At 46.4% G+C, this 19,660-nt stretch overlaps 1 protein-coding gene across 1 annotated transcript; it reads right to left on the reverse strand.

The window, feature by feature from the left end:
- Positions 1-2,936: 2,936 nt before the first annotated feature.
- Positions 2,937-12,885, reverse strand: PRKAB1 (protein kinase AMP-activated non-catalytic subunit beta 1). The gene is made up of 7 exons (XM_014787072.2): positions 12,527-12,885; positions 9,943-10,106; positions 8,624-8,717; positions 8,275-8,389; positions 6,079-6,212; positions 4,580-4,648; positions 2,937-4,318 (listed from the first exon to the last, which is right to left on the reverse strand). The coding sequence occupies exons 1-7, from the start codon at positions 12,683-12,685 to the stop codon at positions 4,241-4,243; spliced, it is 813 nt and encodes a 270-aa protein (XP_014642558.1). The 5' UTR covers positions 12,686-12,885; the 3' UTR covers positions 2,937-4,240.
- Between the last annotated feature and the right edge of the window lie 6,775 nt (positions 12,886-19,660).

Raw genomic sequence — 19,660 nt, forward strand, 5'->3', positions numbered from 1 at the left:
GCAGTGACGACTTTCAGGAACGCCCTGTGGAGTTTTTACAAGTAGCTGGGCTGACTTGGGTTTTTAGAAGAAATGCATTTATGTTCATAACTTGTTTTCTGCTGAAGACTGGCGTTCCAGGGCAGAAGGCTCTAGTTTCTGTTTTTCCACAAACTGCTGATCGAGAGAGGTGCTAAGGAGGGAGTCCTCAGAAGCTGGAGATCTGAGTTTCCATAGACTTGGGTCTTCATTTCATTCAAATCGTTTGCAAACATTGATGGAGGATCAGGTATTGGGAGAACTGAGTACATGTTCAGAAAGGAAATCAGGCTCATCTAGAAGTAATTGAGTTAAAATGAAGTTTGGTTTTTCCCTGAAATGGCTTAGTCCCTGACCTCAGCCATGGACGGTAGCCCTTTGATGTGCTGGGTTTTCAGTCTTGGCCTTTGGAATCGGAGATTTCCTAATTGAGTGAGTTGAGGTGCTGGCACTTGTTTCTTTTCTGGCCCCTTGACTTCCTGTTTGTGGCCGTACCCATTCACGTTGTAAAGGCTTTTGTCCCCCAACGTGAAGCGACAACAGCCCTGGGGATCATCTAGTGCTAGTCCAAGACCTTTCCCTTTTCAGGGGAGGAAATCAGGCTGAGAGGCCGTGTGATTTGCCCAAGGTCACACAGCTAGTCAGCGGCCGAACTGGCCCGACATCCCTAATCTCAGTCCAGCGTCCACACTCTGGGAGAGATGGTGGAGAATGACCGACTCCAACGTGACGCCAGGCTTTGACCTGGTCTCAGAGTGGGGTGACTTCCCTCACATTGACACCCACAGGAAGTGGAGCCAGCGGGGAGGAAGTAGCCTTGCCTGGGTCCTTTGATCTCTGGTTCAATATTTTGATACATGGTTCTATTTACCCTGTAATACCATTTTACATCTTGCTAATTTAAAGGCCATACCTTTGGCTCTATAAATTCATTTGTATATAAATTTCTGGAGGTAAAAATATTATCTTCATTTAAAAGCAATTTGAGGAGCCAGCCCCGTGGCTCAGCGGTTAAGTACACGCACTCCACTACTGGCGACCCGGGTTCGGATCCCGCGCGCACTGATGCACCGCTTGTCGGCCATGCTGAGGCCGTGTCCCACATACAGCAACTAGAAGGATGTGCAGCTATGACCTACAACTATCTACTGGGGCTTTGGGGAGAAAAAGGGAAAAAAAGGAGGAGGATTGGTAATAGATGTTAGCTCAGGGCTGGTCTTCCTCAGCAAAAAGAGGAGGATTGGCATGGATGTCAGCTCAGGGCTTCCTCACACACACACACACACAAAATAAATAAAATAAACGCAATTTGAGTTAAACTTTAACTAACCATGTAACCAGTCCTCACCCATAATGGGAATCCTAATAGAGAAAACATTACCTAGGTCATAGGATACCTCGATTCTACATGTGGCTTTGCCCCTGCAATTTGGGCAAAGCAGGGTCTCCTTTTCCACATCCATGAAACAATCTCCATTACCTTGAGCTTCTTGGGTATAAAATGTCTTTCACTTGGGTCTGTGAGGAGTCTCCTGGACCACAGGGGACTTCCTTTTGTGTTGCTTTTTAAAGAAAACGAGGTCTTTTTAGATACACGAACAGCTGTGGAGAATGCTGACTCCTGTGTCCTCGGGTTCCGAGTCTGTGCCTCCACTCCTCCGCAGCAGTCATCTCCTCTGGGAGTCCCCTGTGGCCCCTGGGCTGCGCAGGACTCTTACAGGGTTTACTGGCCCCAAATGAGTTTTTACATTGGATTTTCAGCTTGGTTTTTTCTGCACGTCGTGGGTAGAGTTAATTTGCATGCTGGATTTTTCAATTTCTGGCTGTTTCCCCTGCAGCCGGGGGCTGATGGCTCCCTCTGAGACCTGACTCAGGCCAGCGGCCAAATTCTCTAATCCCTCTTACGGACAGGGCAGGGCTGTTCTGGGCTAACTCATGCAGGGAGCCTCTTGCCCAGGGCGTGGGTATTTAACCCCAGCCCTGGAAGCCCATCCCTGGGTCCTGGCCCCACCACCCTCCCCCAGTCCCCACCTTGGGGCTGGGGGCTGTGCTCACAGCTCACCAACATGGAGATGGGTTATTTATTTCTTGTGCTTGAGTATATGCCCCTTTTATACTTTTAAGCTCAGCTGTGTATTTTCAATTGTATTTAAAAAATATTTTATCTAGTTTTGGAAAGAGGATTTTTGCATCTGTTTCCTTAGTCTCCTTAGATAATCCCTCGAGTCCCTAAAATCCAGGGTTCCCACATCCCCTGGGTCTTTCAGGGTGAGAAGGCTATTTGCTCAGCTAGGAATGCTTTCTAGGGTACTCTCCACCTCAAGTGGACCAAATGACCCAGAGGTTCCCTTTCTCCTAAATATATTTAAATATTTCCTGATGCCTGGGAAGAAGAGGCTTATTAAAGGGATACCTATAATCTTCCATCTCTTTGGTAGAAAGGCCAGAGCCCCATTCAGCCCATGAGAACAGCTCTGACTCCAGAACATCCTGGTGTCTTCCAAACAGGTGTCATGATCCCCGGCTCTCCTGGAGTGCTTGCTGATGAGCAAGAGGAAGCGAAACCCCTGACCTGGGGATGCCACCAACCTGCCCAAACCAGGAAGCTTCACTGCTGCCTCTCCTCAGCTTCCCCGCAGGACTGAGCAGTTCAAAGGGGCTCAGTGTTACAGGCTCCTCAACACCTTCCAAACGCTGCACGCAGAACGGGCGGGTCAGGGAATAGCCCTCAGTCCTGGGGGTAGCTGAGGCAGCCCTGTCCCCTCACCCCGGAGTACCACAGGATAGTTCCATTTTCAGTGTGTGCTGAGACATGAAAAAGACTGAAGACCACAGCCCTGAATAAACCTCTAGAAGAGTTCCAGTGTCTTCTCCAAACGACTGAATAAAATCAAAGCTTCCTCCAAGTGCATGTCCTGTTATTTTTACAAAGCTTTATTGAAACCTGTGTATCAAGGTGACAGTAATTCAGTGTTTTGAAAATAGTAACAAAAAAGGGTTCTTTGGACTCAGGTTTACTAAATAAATACTGGAAACCAGGGAGCTCGGTCCCCCATCTCACAGCAGGAACGCAGGGCATGATGACAGCTTCTGCTGACTCGGGGACAGGAACCTACGCTAATGGGCATGTCTGCAGCATCTCCCTGGAAACTAGGCCGAGTGTAAAGAGGTTCGCTTTGGTCCAAAAGATGTCTTCCCAACACAAATTCAGAAGGCTACCGTCAAGTTCTAAGTTCCTTCCAGAATAAGCAACAGCAACTTGCTACAGCCTTCTTTGCTAAGTAGGGACAGAGGTCCTGAGCAAGGTGGCATAGGCTAGGGTGAGGTGCTTCTCCAGAGTTTTCATGGTAACACTGTCACCTCATTATGATCAGAATAAAAAACTGGACAATGTTCCAGCGAGCAGTAGTCAGTCCTCAGGATCACCCAGCTAAATGGAGAAATCCGGCAGCGGTTTTCAGTCTGCTCTGAGAACAGATTATTGCTGAGCACAGTTCACATGATCTACGGTCTAGTCGGGGTGATTAAAAATTGCCTTAGTAAGGGCTGTATAGCCAGCCACCTCTGGTTAAAAAAAAAAAAGTACTTAGTGTACATAAGTATAAGAAACAATTCTAAAACTTCATCTGGAAATCAGACGGGTTCTAATTTCTATAGAAATTACACCTCCTTGGAGCAGAGAATGGGAGAAAATCTATTGCTTTGATTTCAAAGGACAGGGAGACCAAGACTGTACTCGCTGTTAGCTCCACAGCCTGGCCTCAATAGGGTCAAATCCATGGCCTTAAAAACGCACATACAATTAACAATTTTGTGTGGCCTCGGTCACTGCTTCCCAGATTTTTACTCGCAAAGTGGCTAGTGTTTATTTTTGGCTTAAGAACAATCTCCACGACCAGTTGAGAGGATGTCTATTTAGAAGTGCACCCGCCTTCATGCACTGCAGTGTGGGGGCTGCAGACCTGCTTTCCCCCACTCTGTTCCTGGCACTGATGAGCCTGAGGCTCACAGTCACTGGGTGGTGAGAGAACTGTTAGAGACCAAGGTGCTTCAGGAGCTGCTGTGCCTGGAACAGACCTTCGAGGAGGACTGGGCAGGTATGAAACGTCTTACACAGAGTGTGAAATGAGAAATTTACAGTCCATTCCCTCTAGCGGAATACATGCACTCGCGAGCCTGGTGGTGCGAATTGTTCCGTGGGCCCACCGTTGCTCCCAGCTCTTCATATGGGTTTGTACAACAAGGTGGTGACATACTTTTTCTTGTATCGGTGGGTCGCGCTGAGCACCATCACTCCATCCTGAGGAAGAGGGTGGAAAGGATCAAAGGCAGGAGTAAGTCGGGGGCTCAAACCTTACAGTGCCTGAGAATCACCAGGGCTGCTTAATAAAAACACAGATTCCTGGGCCCGCCTCCAGAACCGGAGCCTGTGGGTCTGCATCAGGTCCTGGAAGCCACCCTTTAGAAAAGTATTCCAGGTAATTCTGTTGCTAGGGGGCGTCAGATATATAGTCAGCCACTTTGAGAAACACAGCTCCAACAGCAACAAACCTGTCATTACCTTGATAGAAAGCGCATAAAGGTGGTTCAGCATGACGTGGTTGGGCTCAGGGAGCAACGCGGGATCACACTGTGGGGGAACAAAAGCAGACGTGAGCGTTAAGGATTCGGAAATCAAGATTCTCCCTCTTATTTCACAGCACTAGATATCAGAGGAAAGGAAGCAGGCTCTTACACCTCTTTCTTCCTAAATCAGGCAGTGAAAGGGCTTGTCCCAGATGACAGGTGAGGGGAAGGGGTTGTGCCTTGTGCTCCAACTAAGGGGAGCTCCCTGCGTGCCTGCTGGGCACAGTGCTGGGTGTCTCTGGTCAGGCTCTACTTTGGCCTCTCAAGTGCGGACCATGGCTCTGTCGTTTTATTGATGGAGGGGCAGGAAGAAAGAGCTGTCCAATGAATGCGCTTTTAGAGAAAGCGGGAAGATACGACTATACTATACACTCCTGAGCAGCGGATGCCAACTCATGTCTGTAAGACGCAGACATGGAGCCTGAAGGATGAAATGGATAATTGGGGGTGGGGGAGGGGCAGAGGTGCTAGTACTCCGTAGAAGCTAACACAGGACTGGCACTTAATGTTCCCGCACCTTCCTATTTTTAAGAGAAGCCAGATGTCTGGATTTTTTTTTCAACATACACTCCCCCATTTTATAAATGCTAATTCATAAAAGGAAAAGTGTAGGGCAGAAGCCAGGTCAGCTGTCAGGCGTGTGCTTGGGGGCGCTCTCGATACGGGGTGGGGGTGGGAACCTAGTGCCCTGAGAACGGAGAGTAACTGGGCAACAAACCGCGACCGCTGCAGGGGACGCCTGCAAACGCATGCATTCAGCTCCTCATCTCAGCACACACGTACCCACTTCTATGTGGAGTCCAGGGCAGCAGCAAGGTTACTTTATCACCTTGTAAACACGTGCCGTTCAGGTGGTGGCTTGGACAAAGTGGAAGAACATCTAGATAGCCAAGAATTATGCCGTGTGTTCAAGAGCGGGGGGGGGATCTAGGCAATCCAGGTTAACGGAATGGAAAACTAACCACAAGGGAATAACAGGGTGCTCTTCAGGATCCAGCAGGATACACATTTCTTTTTGAGAGTAGTATCAATTGCTCAGAGGAAATGTGTTACTCAGATACCCCAAATTTTGATTCAGGAGCACTGATGTTTGTGAAAACAATTTACGATTAAAACTAGATTCTAAAATCTGGGCACCAGAGGAGGAATTCCATTACACAGCTTACTGAGAAGGGGTGGTTATATATTTTGTCATGAAATTTAAAAGGAATGGGGCTTGGCCTGAGGCAGACTGAAATCGAAGACAGACAAATTCAGAAAGGCTCGTGGGATGGGAAGGCCACACCCACAATCTGGGAACATCTTGCTACTAGCCGGTTCCCGTGTCAAAGGTGGACCCTGGCAGTTAAGACCAGTGGGCGACAGAGCTTTTTCACAAGCGGTGGACAGGAAGACAAGCACGGAGGATGGCCCGGCAGACGTCTGTGTACTCACAGAAATCCCCGTGTCCTTGTTCAGGATGACCTGGAGCAGATGTGGGGGGAGGATGGGTGGCGCTTTAAACCGTTCTTCTGGTTTGGAGACGTAGGGCTCCTGATGGTAGGGTCCCGGCGGGGAACTGGACAGCTCTGTTCGGGAGATGGTGACAGGACGTTTACTTTGAAAATGAGCAGTTCTAGGGGCAGTCTCATTTAATTCACGGCACTGCCTCGTTTTCCTTGTCTCTTATTCCCTCAATACAGATTTATATGCTTTTGGAGGATATACAGGCTCCAAGGGTGAAGAGCAGAGGCCATGAGAAAACCCTTTTGGAATGTGAGTGACTGGCACAAATTTCAGCAGTGAACTCCAGATGCCCTGGAGGAAGACAGAAGTCGTGGCAAAGCCGGTGAGTCTGGATCAGACTAACAAGGAAGCTGTTCACAATAGCCTAACCTCACATACCACCACAGGATAACGCTTCCTTCTCGCTTCAGGCCGGGCGGCAAATACCGCAGAAGCTCGAGGCTTAAGCGGCTAAGGTCAAGTTATGAGCATCACCAGCCAGAACAAAACAGAAGATAAAGCAGCCTGTTTATACAGAGGCAGTGCTGAAAACAGGTTATACGAGGCACCGGCACATCTCAAAACCAGGAAAAAATTTGAAACCCTGATCTCTAAAGGCTCTTTACCTCCATCACTTTCCGGTTCCTTTCAAATTCTTGCTTGAGTATCTAGATCATACCGATACATTAAGAAGCTTTTAGAAGCAGCTCACTTAGTGATGTTTGGCTAGCTGAGAGGGACTGAGCTGTATCCAAAGGACCCCTGGGGTGAGTCTGGTTGCTGAGCCTTGGGCTGTCCAGAAAAGACCTGACATGCCCTGGCTCTGCCAATTCTCTCATGTCCTAGGGGACATGACCCAACCATATCACAGCAGGAAACTGAGAAAAGTGTTAAGTGCAGAAAACGGAGCCATTAGGAGTCAACCTGTATTTGGGGAAAGCGAATGTCTAAATCTGAGAAGTCCACAGAGCATAAAGTTGGGTTAGCAGTAGCAGTGAGGGGTCAGTTTTCTTTCCCCAGGTGATCTATACTGCTGAAACTGGACTAAAAACTTTGGTATGTGGCCTAAAATTTTATTTATCAGTGAGTACGGATATTTGGGTATTTCCTCCAACCCCCAATTCCCACCTATCTGAAAAGAAATAATTTCTCTAAAAGATCGGTTAGCTTTCCACATGGAAGAATGCCATTTTTGCATTTCAAATTCCTGCTCAACAACCTGACTCGTCAGTCACAGCAAGCCCACCACGGTCAATTTGCCACTGTGATTTCTGAGCTGACAGGAATAAGAGATCCTGGTGGCAGAACCTCCAGGTCCAGCCAGGTGACAGTGAAGAATCACCCTGTAACCTGAACTGGATCCGTTTTCTTAGATTGCCAGACACAGTCCTGGGGAATCTTTCCACTGCCTCCCACAGGGGTCCAGGAATTGTTTAAACTCCTGCATGAAGGGGCAGGTGGTGTTGACACTTCAGATTACAACACATTCTTGCCCCTGAATTGTACAAATTATGTTTCCAGTTAGTTTCTTCCTGTGGGGTTTGGACGGAAAGCAATTTATTGAAAAGTCGATGACTGGACAATTCTTGGAAGACGGGCAAGTTTTACTAGGACTGTACTGAGCCGCCTGTGGAGAGCCTGTTTCCTGTGTGAGCCTCCCTCCCCGAAGGGATTCTGTCAAGGCGCTAACGCACCACACAAGTGACGGTCAAGGTCACTGAGGTGTCCATTTATCACCTGTCAGGCTGAAACTCTCCAGGCACCCCGAGGGGGCAGTGAGTGGGCAGGGAGCTGGCAGGCTTCCCCAGTGCAGGCTCATCACTGACCCAATGTGACTTGCATGGCCTCTTGGGCCCTGGCCCCGGGGCAAAATCAAGGTCTGGTTCTGTTTCCACTACTCTCTGCGGCGAAGCAGACCTACTGAATACCGGAGAAGACCAGGAAAATGACTCACAGCTCCCTTGGGGCTCAATTTCAGCAACCTGACCCAGCAGCTAGGAGTTAGTTTTGTGGCTCTTTAGGGAGGTACAAATGTCCACCCTACTGGGCAGCGTCAGCCCGAGAGTGAGAGGCAAGAGAAACAGGAGTATTCTAGACGGCACAGCCCCCTCCTGTACACACGTGGTATCAAATAACTGTTCATACCAGACACGTCGGAGCACTTTTGGGAATCCACCATTAAAGCATCAAATACTTCAAAGTCAGTTTTCTTCACTTGAATGATGTTGTTAACTGTGCCAAGCTGGCTGGTTACTATTGGCTGGGAAGAGACAGACAGGCAGAAATCATAACGTGGAAGGTCTCATCTCCTGGCTAGCCACCCTGTTCTTCTTGGTCAAGTGTGCCAACAGCCTGACAATTAGCACTGTTATCTAGCTCAGCCACACACAAGGACTTTTACCAGCAGGACAAAGGGACCTGGCAACAATCTAGAAGGGAAGGTGGTTTGTTTGGACTGTGCAGTCTGAGGCCCAAGGGCGGGAGGGAAGAGTACCTCAGAAGGGTCGTGTGTCCACTGGCCATCCACAAAGAACTTGTACTGATGCTCTCCTTCAGGCAGATCCAGGATGGCGACAAAGTTATTGTGGCTGCAAGGGAAAAGGATGCAGAGTATTTCAGCTGGGTGGGATTGCAGCTGCTCTCTTAGCTTACTTGCGAAGCAGCCATGGAACAAAACATTTCCATGTAGAACCAAGAGTTCAGCTGCAGAATAACCATTTTTAACCAACTCACACAATTCAGTATAATGATCTCAATCCAGACAAGCTATAAGGAAGCAGCAATGCAAAAGGTCTTCTTGAAAACTCACTCTGCTCAAATGCGAGGAAGCCACATTCCTACCGTCAAAAGGTCAACAAATAGGCATTTGTCTTCTCAGCTGGTATGCAAAATACCACCTGGCAGCCTGGATGCCAAGAAGGACGGCAACACAAGACAAACAGCATGCTGCCCAGTTCTACCCTTTGTCAGTCTGCCGGGGACAGGAGAGGGGATCGATTTAATAAGACGCACAAACTGCTCTCTAAAGAAACTTTGCATAACCACTAAAAAACGGTTCCGGGAAACCGCCTTCATTCGATTGTTTTGTTCCTCTGACTTAGTTCGACTTGTAACTGCACCCACTACCACTGGAAAAGCAGGCGGTCCCGAGAGTAACGAGGCCTGGCCCAGCAGGGCACGATTTCTCCCTTCATTTCATCAAGAGTACTTATTAGTGAAGATGCTTTTTCATTGACAATTTGAGACAGGAGTCCATGCTAGGATTCCTGATAAAGCGTTTTCCTATAGTCTTGCTAACGATGCCTACATAGCATGCACCTTTCAAACAAAAGTAATACACAGAGAGTCAAAGTTAGAAAAAACCTCAGAGATCATGTGGTCCAATATTCCTTTCTTACAGATCGGAATACTGAGGCTCAGGTGTTAATGACAGGTTAGCTCGGCCAACGTGGACTCAACTCCCAGTCTCGAAGATTCCCAGTCCAGTCCTCTCTCCACTGACTAGGAATAGATTTCTCTCTTTCTGAAGAAATTCTGCCTGAACAAACATAGCCGAATACGTGAAGTGAAAGATATCGGTGAAACAGAAATACTTGTAACCGAGAGATGTTTTCTTCTAAGAAAAGTGTCCTCTAAACCTAGGGACTACTGGGTGTGAGATTTGAACCCTAAGAATTATTAAGCAAGATTATTTTTCCATTCAGCATCCATTTAATAAAAACATTCTTTTCTATTCATCCACAGAAATCATTTGGAAACAAGAATATCGATGGGTTAAGACAAATACATGATGCATACTCCCCAGGCAATTACCTTCTTGTGAGGGGAAGTTTACTCCAGTTGTTGAAGGACCCAGATAAGTAAACTTCCTTTCCGCCCCCCGTCCATCGAAATACAGTTGGCCGAGCCTGGGCAGAGGCTTTATCATTCACTTCCAGATCATGCTGCCAGGCCAGGAATTCCTCCTTCTCTGGAGCCTAGAAACAGAACAGTTTACTCAGGGACAGGAAGCCATTAATGAGATCCCAACCATAGACAGTTACCCTAATATTGACAATTCATTCTAAAGAGGCAGTTGTTAGGACCTTGGTTCATATTTGGGCTCGTTAAATTATCAGCTGTGACTCAGCCTCCCCACTTGCAAAATGGAGATAATAAAAATACCCATTTCTTAAGGTTGTTGTGAAGACAGAGATAGCCCATGTAAAATGCTCTGCATACTATGACACATTCTAAGTGCTTAATAATTATTAGCTATTACTATTGTTATTAAAAAAGTCTACATCACAATTCTAGGAGAAACTATAAAACTGACTAGGAAGAAGGCTGCAGTGAATCCAAGACTAGCTTAATAAACATCATTCTCCTCCCTTAATTAAGCAAGATTTGAAGGACATGAAAATTTATTAGGGACAATTACAGAGATGTCAACCTGAAAACCAGCAAATCCAGATTTGGGGAAAGGAAAAACTATTCACTGAGTGCCGTCCAGGCACCGGGGAGAACAAGATAAATAAGACAAAGACTGACCCTCATTATGGTAAACAATAACTTCTAGTGTGGGAAGTGCTGTGTAACCAAGGTATTCCAGAATAAGAGAGAAATAAACACGTCCAACTCTGTCTGGGCGAAATATATGTGGTTCTGGATCTTTTACATTTTTCCTAATCAGAAGCCAAAGACTTTAAAAGAACAGGAGTTCCAGGCTGGGACAGACCCTTAAAGATGTCAGGCAGGCTTCTAGCACCTTCATTTCAAATATTGACCCAAGCTTATCTTAAAAGATGCTTGCATTCTTTGAGCTTTAACAAGATCTACAGATTAAAGAATAACCGATTTTCCAGAGTCACTTTGCACTGAGGACATGATAACTAACCATAGAATCTGTGGCGGTTTTTTTGGTATTGGGGGCATTCAATCCAGTGTGTCTGCTACATCATTTCAGTAACTTATGAGGATATGGAAATGGACACTATTTACAATCATTCTCCACAGATCATCTGTATGCTCAACATTTCTTACACGAGTTTTGGAACAGCAACAGAACAACAAAAACTTCTTGAAGAAAGTAGTTTGATTCTTATGGTGTCTGTCTTAGACAGCTGTCCTTGGCCAAAATTATTTCTGGGGGAAGGGATGCCAAGTCACAGAAGTATCTGGACTCCCAAGTTCACTTTGCACACAGCTTTTCAGAAATACAACAAATTCAGAAAGCAAGTTCAAATCACAGGATGTAGGGCCAAGTAAAAGCAGGCTCTATAGACTCAAAGCCAAGATCCAAGTGAGGATATAATAACAACATGATCACCCAGCCCAAGATGAGAAAAAATGTGAGTCAAGTTGGAATGAGTTGCCAGGCAATTAGCCTAATGGATAATGATGATTAATATGCAACTGGATACTACAGAGATTATGACTTAATATTTTAAATAGGCCAAAGCAAACATTTTCGCAGGCCAAAGTTGGGCAGGGGGGCACCTTCATCATTCCTAAACCTAGTTTGTTCCTTGTCCTTTAAGGAATTAGTTCTTTGTTGTTTAGGATCTACCACATACATAACAGCTGCCAGAATCACTGAGTGTCCTTGGACCAGGCCCCCAGCTGGAAACAGACCACATCAGGTGGTGAGCAGGAGTCAATAATTGTCTTCAGAGCTCCTGATGAATAAAGTGGACGGCAGCAGGAAGTCCAAATCTGGCCTGCAAAAATGTTTGCTTTGGCTTATTTAAAATATTAAGTCAAATTTAAACAACAGGGAAAGGTGAGTAGCACCTAGCTGCCTCCTTCAGAATGACACTTCACTCACCCCCTGACCTCCAGAAGCTGAATCATTTTTGTACGCCCACTCTAAAGGAGCAGGGTGAGTGAGCCCCAAGTTTCAGGCAGAACTAAACACCTTTGGCAACTGCCGTCAGCTGCTCCACTCTGCTTCCAGCTTACACGTGTGCCCTGGTTTATCTCCAAAATTGACAAGAAACTGCAAAAACAACTACTACAAAAAGCGCCAGCCTGCCTGAAGGCGAGGGAAGATTTCTCCAAGCTATGAAATTAATTACACCTAAGAGAAAAGCAGAGGCTGGGGCTCAATTACTGCTAACTCGACGATCTTAATTAATTAAGAATTCTAAACTCTGTCCCAGAGCTGCTTTCTCCTTAATGATGTTAAACAAAGTGAGTTCCTCCTCCTCCCTCAGGGTGACTTTCTCGCATCGGTAATTAGATACCGGTTCTTGGACTGCTAAGAGGGATCTTACGGAGTTTTAAGTGCACGGAGTCAAGTATCACCTCCCTCCCCCTTCTGATGATGAATTTTAGACGGGATGTGGCGGGGGAATCTAGGAGCGGGTTCCTCCCCTCAGCCTAGGTCAAGGGGAATCGACTCCCCACCCCTTCTCACCTTGATCTCCTCGGGATGGAAGAGGTCGGCGTCCTCGGGGCTGTCCATGAGGATCTTGGGCCTGTCCCCGTCCTTGGCGCCCCCCGAGCTATCCCTTCGCGGCGTCTTATGGCCACCCTGCCGCTCCAGCGCGGCGCGCTCGCTGCTCGTGTTGCCCATGGCGGGGGTCCGCGGGGACTCCGGGAAGGGACAGGGGACTCCCGGAGCCAGGGGGTCACAAGGACCCTAGGGAAAGAGTCGGAGCACCGGCCTGCACACCCCACGAGCTAGCGTTCGGAGCAGGGCTGGCGAGGTCTCCCAGCCGCGCTTTACCTGCCCCAGCAGCCCCGGCGCGAACTCTAGGAGCTCGAAGATAACCCCACACTTCCCCAACAACACCCCCCCCTCCCAGAACTTCCGCTTCCGGCGCTTCCGGAGGTCGGCCGGGCCCGCCAAGCGCGGGCGGCTGCGGCCAGCGAAGCGCGCGAGGCTACCTCGAGCTCACTTCCGCTTCCGGCTCGGGTTGGCGCAGTCGCAAGCGCAGTGAGGCGGCCTCCGCGGGCCTCGGTGCGCGCAGTCGCAGTCGGCCGCTCCGGCCTGCCCAGGACGAGGCCGCTGAAGGCCGGCAGGGGGCGCACCAGCGCGTCGGGCCTCTGGGCCGGTCTTCCCGCGCAGAGATGAGTGATGCTATTAGATGTCTTAGATATGATATCATTGCCGACTTCCAGTTGATTCTACACTCTACAGCCAAAGAGGTCGTTCTAAAGGGCAAATCTAATTAAGAGACTCCTCTTCTGAAAGCCCTTTAATTTGCTAACTCTCACGCCTTTGAGTGCCTTAGAATCACCTGGAGTGCCTGTTTAAAATGCAGATTCTCCTGGTCCTAATCCCCGGAAATTATGATTCGGAAGCTCTGGAGTGGGGTCTGCATTTTAATAAGCACTCCAGATGATTCTGATGCAGGTAGTCTTGTAGGTATTTGCGAAAATGACAGACCATAAGATCTCTGGAAATTTCTCAGGTCTGGTAGCTTGGGGGTTGTTAACCGTTGGAGTTAGTAGCATATTCTTCAAAAATTGAGTACACAGCCTTTTGATAGGTAATTTAACAAGATACTTTGTAGTCACTTTAGACTCATCATTCTGCATAAAATGCATTTATTTATTAAAAATGTGCCTTCATTTTGGTGCACAATTTTACTTCCAGGAAACTTGTACAGAAATATACATGTGAAAATTACATGCAAGCATATTCATTTGCAGCATTGTCTCTAATGCCATAATACGTTAATTCTAAGACGCACATTTTATTTTACGTTTTACTCTCTCTGAAGCTAGGTGCTTCTTACAATCAATAGAATCTTAGATTTGATGAAATAAGGAACTGAAAAACTGCAAAATCCTAAAAAGCTTGTCAGTAGGAGAATGGCTAAATGAATTAAATAGATTCATTTTATAGAATACTGAGCAACTTTTAAAAAGGAGAAAATAGAATTATGTGGGTAACTATGGAGAGGTGTCTGTGACATTCCAAATCCCAAAAGCAAATGGCAGAACAACAGGGGTTGAGATCATGAGCTCTAAAGTCAGCCTGCAGGAGTTCAAGTTCTGGCTTGACCACTTAGTAACTGTCCCCTTGTTCTCCTCTTTTGTGAAATGGGGAATAAAAACAACGCCTATCTTATAGGCTTGCTTTGTGATTTAATTGAGAACATGCATGAAAAGTGCTTAGCATAGCACGTGACTCTTAGTAAACATTCAGTAAACGTTAGCAATTTTATTGGCATCATTAGTCTTGCAAATGGAAAGTTCTGGAAAGAGCTACAACACGCTGCTAATAGTGGTCCCCTCTGGGGAGAGGAGCGGGATTGGAAACAGGAGCAGATAGAAAGGGAACTTTGACTTTTTAATTTATTGTTTGAAAATTTTTCTATTGTAAGGATGTACTACTTTTGTAATTTTTTTTTTTTTTGTGAAGATCAGCCCTGAGCTAACATCCATGCCAATCCTCCTCTTTTTGCTGAGGAAGACTGGCCCTGGGCTAACATCTGTGCCCATCTTCCTCCACTTTGTATGGGACACCGCCACAGCATGACCTGACAAGCGGTGCGTTGGTGCGTGCCCGGGATCTGAACCCGGGCCGCCAGCAGTGGAGCCCACGCACTTCACCGATACACCACCGGGTGGGCCCTACTTTTGTAATTTAAAAACAATTTTTAAAAGACAAAAATAAACAACACATGGTTCCAGCCCCAGAGGAATTCACAGAGTAGAGGTGGAAGCAGACTCACAAAAAGGCAATAATACATGCAGGCAAGGGGTTCTACGGGAGCCCAGAAGGGACTTCAGCCAGGCTAGCGGATAACCCAGAATACATTCTTTGAGCTGTTTTTCTTGCTCGCAATAGGCAGTGAGGAAGCCATGGACACGAAGATGTTGAGCTTTGGGTTTTCTCCCAAACAACTTGAGAGAGAAGGAAGAACACATGAGTTGTGGACCCCTAATCGGAGCTATGCAGATGCTCTCGCTCATGAAGAAATTTTCAAGACTTCTACTCTGGCTCAGATAAGTGATATCCTGAGGATGCTTTCAATGGTGTTCAGACAATGAGACAGCCCAGTAACTGGGATTGTACAGATGTGACCTGCCCAGGGGTGTCTGCTGGAGGAGGCAAGTAGGTCCTGAGATTCCACCTGCCCGGAGGAACAGGTGCCTTTTTCTAATTTGTACAAATATGCCATACAGACTAGCAGTGGCCCTGGCCTCTCTCCAACAGAAACATCTGAAGCTGAGAAGCAGAGTTAGCTGTGTAAGATCTTTTCTTATGTAGGGCGTGTGCCACACGACACAATAGGGACACACAATTATATTCTGGGAAACCACACTAAAATTTCAGAAAGGACCATTTTAGCTTTCATTGAGCTCACTTTTTTATTTTTGAATTTGTGTCTCTTTGTTATTGCATCATGTGAAAGCAGATGGATGGATTTACACCAAATTTGGAGGATATGTTTGGGACAGTCTGACTTATGATGCTACATTGTGTTCTCAAAACTGACTTGGGGGCACATTTGGGGAGATCTCAAAGAGATTGAGTATAACAAGGGGTCTGTGTATCTGCTGATGGGGGAGTCTTGCCATGTTGTATTAAGACTTCATGGACAGAGAAACTAACATTGGTATCAGCTATTGGCCCCATATTGAAAATCTGAAGTAGGGTAGACTCTGCAATTACAAGTGTCCACTTGGATCCCAGCTGTGTCCCTCACGGGTCACTTGTGTTACTTATCCTTATTTAACAATGGTTCACCATTCTCCCAAGCATCAGAAATGCCTCTTCTTTCCCTGATTCTTTGCTGGTGTGGGTGTCAGACCACTCTGTTCCAGGGGCCAGAAGGTGGGTGGAAGGGAGGGCAGGGATGTTCCAGGAGGTAGAAAAGTTAGGGCATCACTGTGTCAGAGGCATCCTCTGCTCTCTGGGCTCAGTCTGGAGTCAAGGCAGAGACAGAGGATAAGATATCATAAATTCTCCCCAAACCAGGGCAATTGCCAGGAGCCCAGCCTAACCCTGCCTTCAAAACCCTAAGTCCAGAGAGAAACAGATTTCCAAGTCCTTAAAAGTCTCATCTAGAGCCAGATAAAATCTGATTTATCCTTTACCTGTGACTAAAAGGGCTAAGGATAATGTTTTGAGGCTTCCTCCTGAGGACGGATTGGAATCAGCATGGTACTTATGGACCCACCAACCTGTTGGTTTTATATAAGGGGGAGTCTGAGGCCCAGAGGCCAAACCATTTGCACAGACCACTCAGATGATCACAGGCTGTGCTGAGACTGGACACTGGATCGCCTGGCTCATGGTCTGGCGACTTCCCACCAACCACATCATGGTCCTTCCACATGATGCCACTTTTCAGGTTGAATTAGAATCCTGTCATGACTCTCATCCAGGGCTGCTGGGAGTGTAATTCAGTCTAACCATAATGAAGGAAAGTTTGACAATTTCTAGGAAAATTTAAAAGGTCCTCACCCTTTGACCCAAACATTTTACTTCCAGGGATTTATCCTACAGATATACTCATGCACATGCAAAATGATGAATGGATAAAGTAATCCATTGCAATATTTGCAAGAGGAAACTGTTGGACACAGCCTACGTGTCCACCAGCAGAGGGCTGGTCAAATAAATCATGGCATATTCATGTAATGGCAAGCCATGCAGCCTTAAGAAATGAGGAAACTCTGTATGCTGACATGGAAGAATCTTCAAGGTACATCACTAAGAAGGACAAAAAGTAAGGTGCAGACCAGGGCCTCAAAGTATGCTAACATTTAGGGGGATGGAGAAAAAAAGAATACATATGTATTTGCTCGTAGAAGTATAGAAAATCTGAAGACTATATAGGAACCTGGAAATGTTGCCTGCTTCTAAGGAGGGCACCTGGGCTGCTGGGAGATTTTTCACTTTATTCCATTTTATAATTTTTGAATTTGGTACCATGTGAAAGTTAACTATTTAAGAAATAAATATAATCTAAAAAAAAAAGGAAATGAGAAGAGTCTAGCTCTGGAAAAGGAATCCCTGCCTCATTTCTGGACTATGCACTGCCCAGCATTGTAACCCTTTGATCGTTTTTTCTCTGTGAAATAGGAGAATAAAATCTGGACCCTCTTTCCTCACATCCCTTGCTAGGAAAATACATCTGGCTCAAGCCATGCTTGCTAAATGATCACCTTCCAAGGACTCCTGGGCAGGGGAGTTTGTAGAATCTTCCAGTACAATCCCTCGAATTTTGCCATTTGGGGGCAGAGGTTCCTGACTCAGTCAACCAGCTGGTGCTGAGGTTAGAGCTGCTGAAGAGATCTGGGGGAGAAAAGCACCCCTTGTTATGGGCTGAATGTTTGTGCCCCCCCCCCCCACTTCATACGTTGAAACCCTAACCCCCAATGTGACTGTATTTGGAGATAGGACCTTTAGGAGGTAATTAAGGTTAGACGAGGTCATAAAGGTGGGGCCTTGATCTGATAGGATTAGTGTCCTTATAAGAACAAGAGAGATATCAGATCTCTCTCTCTCTCTTTCTCTCTCTCATTTTCTCTCCCCACACACACTCAGAGGAAAGGCCATGTGAGGACAAAGTAACCATCTGCAAGCCAGGAAGAGGGCCCTCACCAGAAACCAAGCCCTGCCAGCACCTTGATCTTGGACTTCCAGCCTCCAGAATTGTGGAAAAATAAATTTCTGTTGTTTAAGCCACCCAGTCTGTGGTACATTTTTATGGCAGCCTGAGCTGACTAAGCGAGACTACACCATGTGTGAGCTATTGGGATAGAGTTATAAGCTTGCTTTTAGTTGGCCTGGCTGGATTTCCACCAGGCCTGCTGAAATTTGCCTAGCCGATGTAAATAACACTGACAAGGTCTGGCAGACTTGTCCATCCTTTCTTGCTAGACATCCCTGTGTTCTCTCCCCACTGAGATGCAAATGTCATTGTGACAGAGAGATGGTCACTGGCACAGAAGTAAAATGAGTTTGTTGTATGGTATTTGGTCCACAAATATTTATGGAGAAATGATATACACCAGGCTCTGTTTTGGGTGCTGGGGATAAAAGAGTAACAGACAATGTTTATCCTTTTGCGTAGCTGAAGGGCCCCATGTGGCAGACAGATAAATAAGCTGGATAATTTCAGAGTGATTACTACTGTGAAGGAAACAAAACAGGGGTACTACTTGAGATGAAGTGGTCGTGGAGGGCCTCCCTGAGGAGGTGACAGTTAAGCTGAGACCACAATGACAAGAAAGAGGTGGGAGAGGAGTTTGAAAGGAGCATTTCAAGCAGAGGGGAAAATGCATATGCAAAGGCCCTGAGGTGAGTGTGAGCTTCATGGGCTGGAGAAACACAGAGGCATATTGTATGGTGGCTGGAGTGTATTGGGAAGCAAAAGGAAAGACTTGATCCTTTTGGGCCCTGCTGTCACAGTGAACATTCTGGATTTTATTCCAGGTCAATGGGAATTCATGGGAGGGTTTATGTATGTTATCTGATTCATGTGATAATTGATATACATTTTATAATATCATAGAATTTGGGGGTAGGGCTGAATCTTAGAATTCTGCTGATTATAAAAATACAGACTTGTAAATTTCAGAAGTGTAGCCTCCCAGGGAAGAGACTTTAATTGGCAAATAGCCTCATTTTGTGACTTCTGGGATGTCTGACAAAATTCTATTTCTTGACCTGCATTGTGGTTATTAAAGCATTTGACTTAAAATAATTCACTAAGCCACACATTTCTTTTGTGTGGTTTCCTGTATCTTTGTTTTATTTTCAATAAAAAGATTTTTTAAAAAAGAAATAGCTTCACTTACAGTGTAAACAGAGAACCTAGAGAGGAGAAGCACCCAGCTCGAGGTAACACATCTGTCTTACTGAAGTGCACCCCGAATCTGTCCTCTTTCAAGAAGTTTTGAAGGAATAGAGGGGAAAAGGATGTACACCCCTGCCCAAGAGAATGACTGACAAACTAAAGCAGTATTCAGGTGAAAAAAATAAAAGGAAATTAAGGAAATTTGTATTTGTCTCATTTCTTTAAAATGTGAGCTCCCAGGGATCTGAGACCAGGCTTTGATAACCCCTCTAACATACACTGTTGGTGACCAGTGCACCCCTCTGCACACACCCTTCTGTGCATGCCCAAAGTTTCCTACTGTGAGCACCTGTGACTCTGTCTGAGGGCCTTCTGGAGCGTTCTTGGCCTGCACAAGTGGAGGCCAGAGGGGCCAGAGAGTGGACAGCCTGCGAGCAGCCCTTAGCCAGTGACAGACAGGAGTTGGTGGACAGATACCCCAGCTCCCTTGCGCCTTGAGTGGGACAGCTCTAAGATGTGTTCCAGACAGTGTCTCATGGGTCCCCAGTGGAAGTGATCCTAGTTGCCCATAGCAGTAACTTGATCATGAGTGTACACTGAATATGTTGGCTTCCTTCCTTTCTTTCCTTGATCACTTCTTGTGATCATCTCCCAAATAAATAGTTGGAATCACCTTACCAATGAATTACTTGTGCAAAAATCCTAGTTCTACCACTTAGTTTATAGCCGAGGAGGTGAAATGGCTTGCTGAATTATATAAGGAGTTAGTAGCTGTCGATCACCGT

The sequence above is a fragment of the Ceratotherium simum genome, chromosome 35 (assembly GCF_057802395.1).
Source record: "Ceratotherium simum simum isolate JZ-2026a chromosome 35, ASM5780239v1, whole genome shotgun sequence".
Lineage (NCBI taxonomy): Eukaryota > Metazoa > Chordata > Mammalia > Perissodactyla > Rhinocerotidae > Ceratotherium > Ceratotherium simum.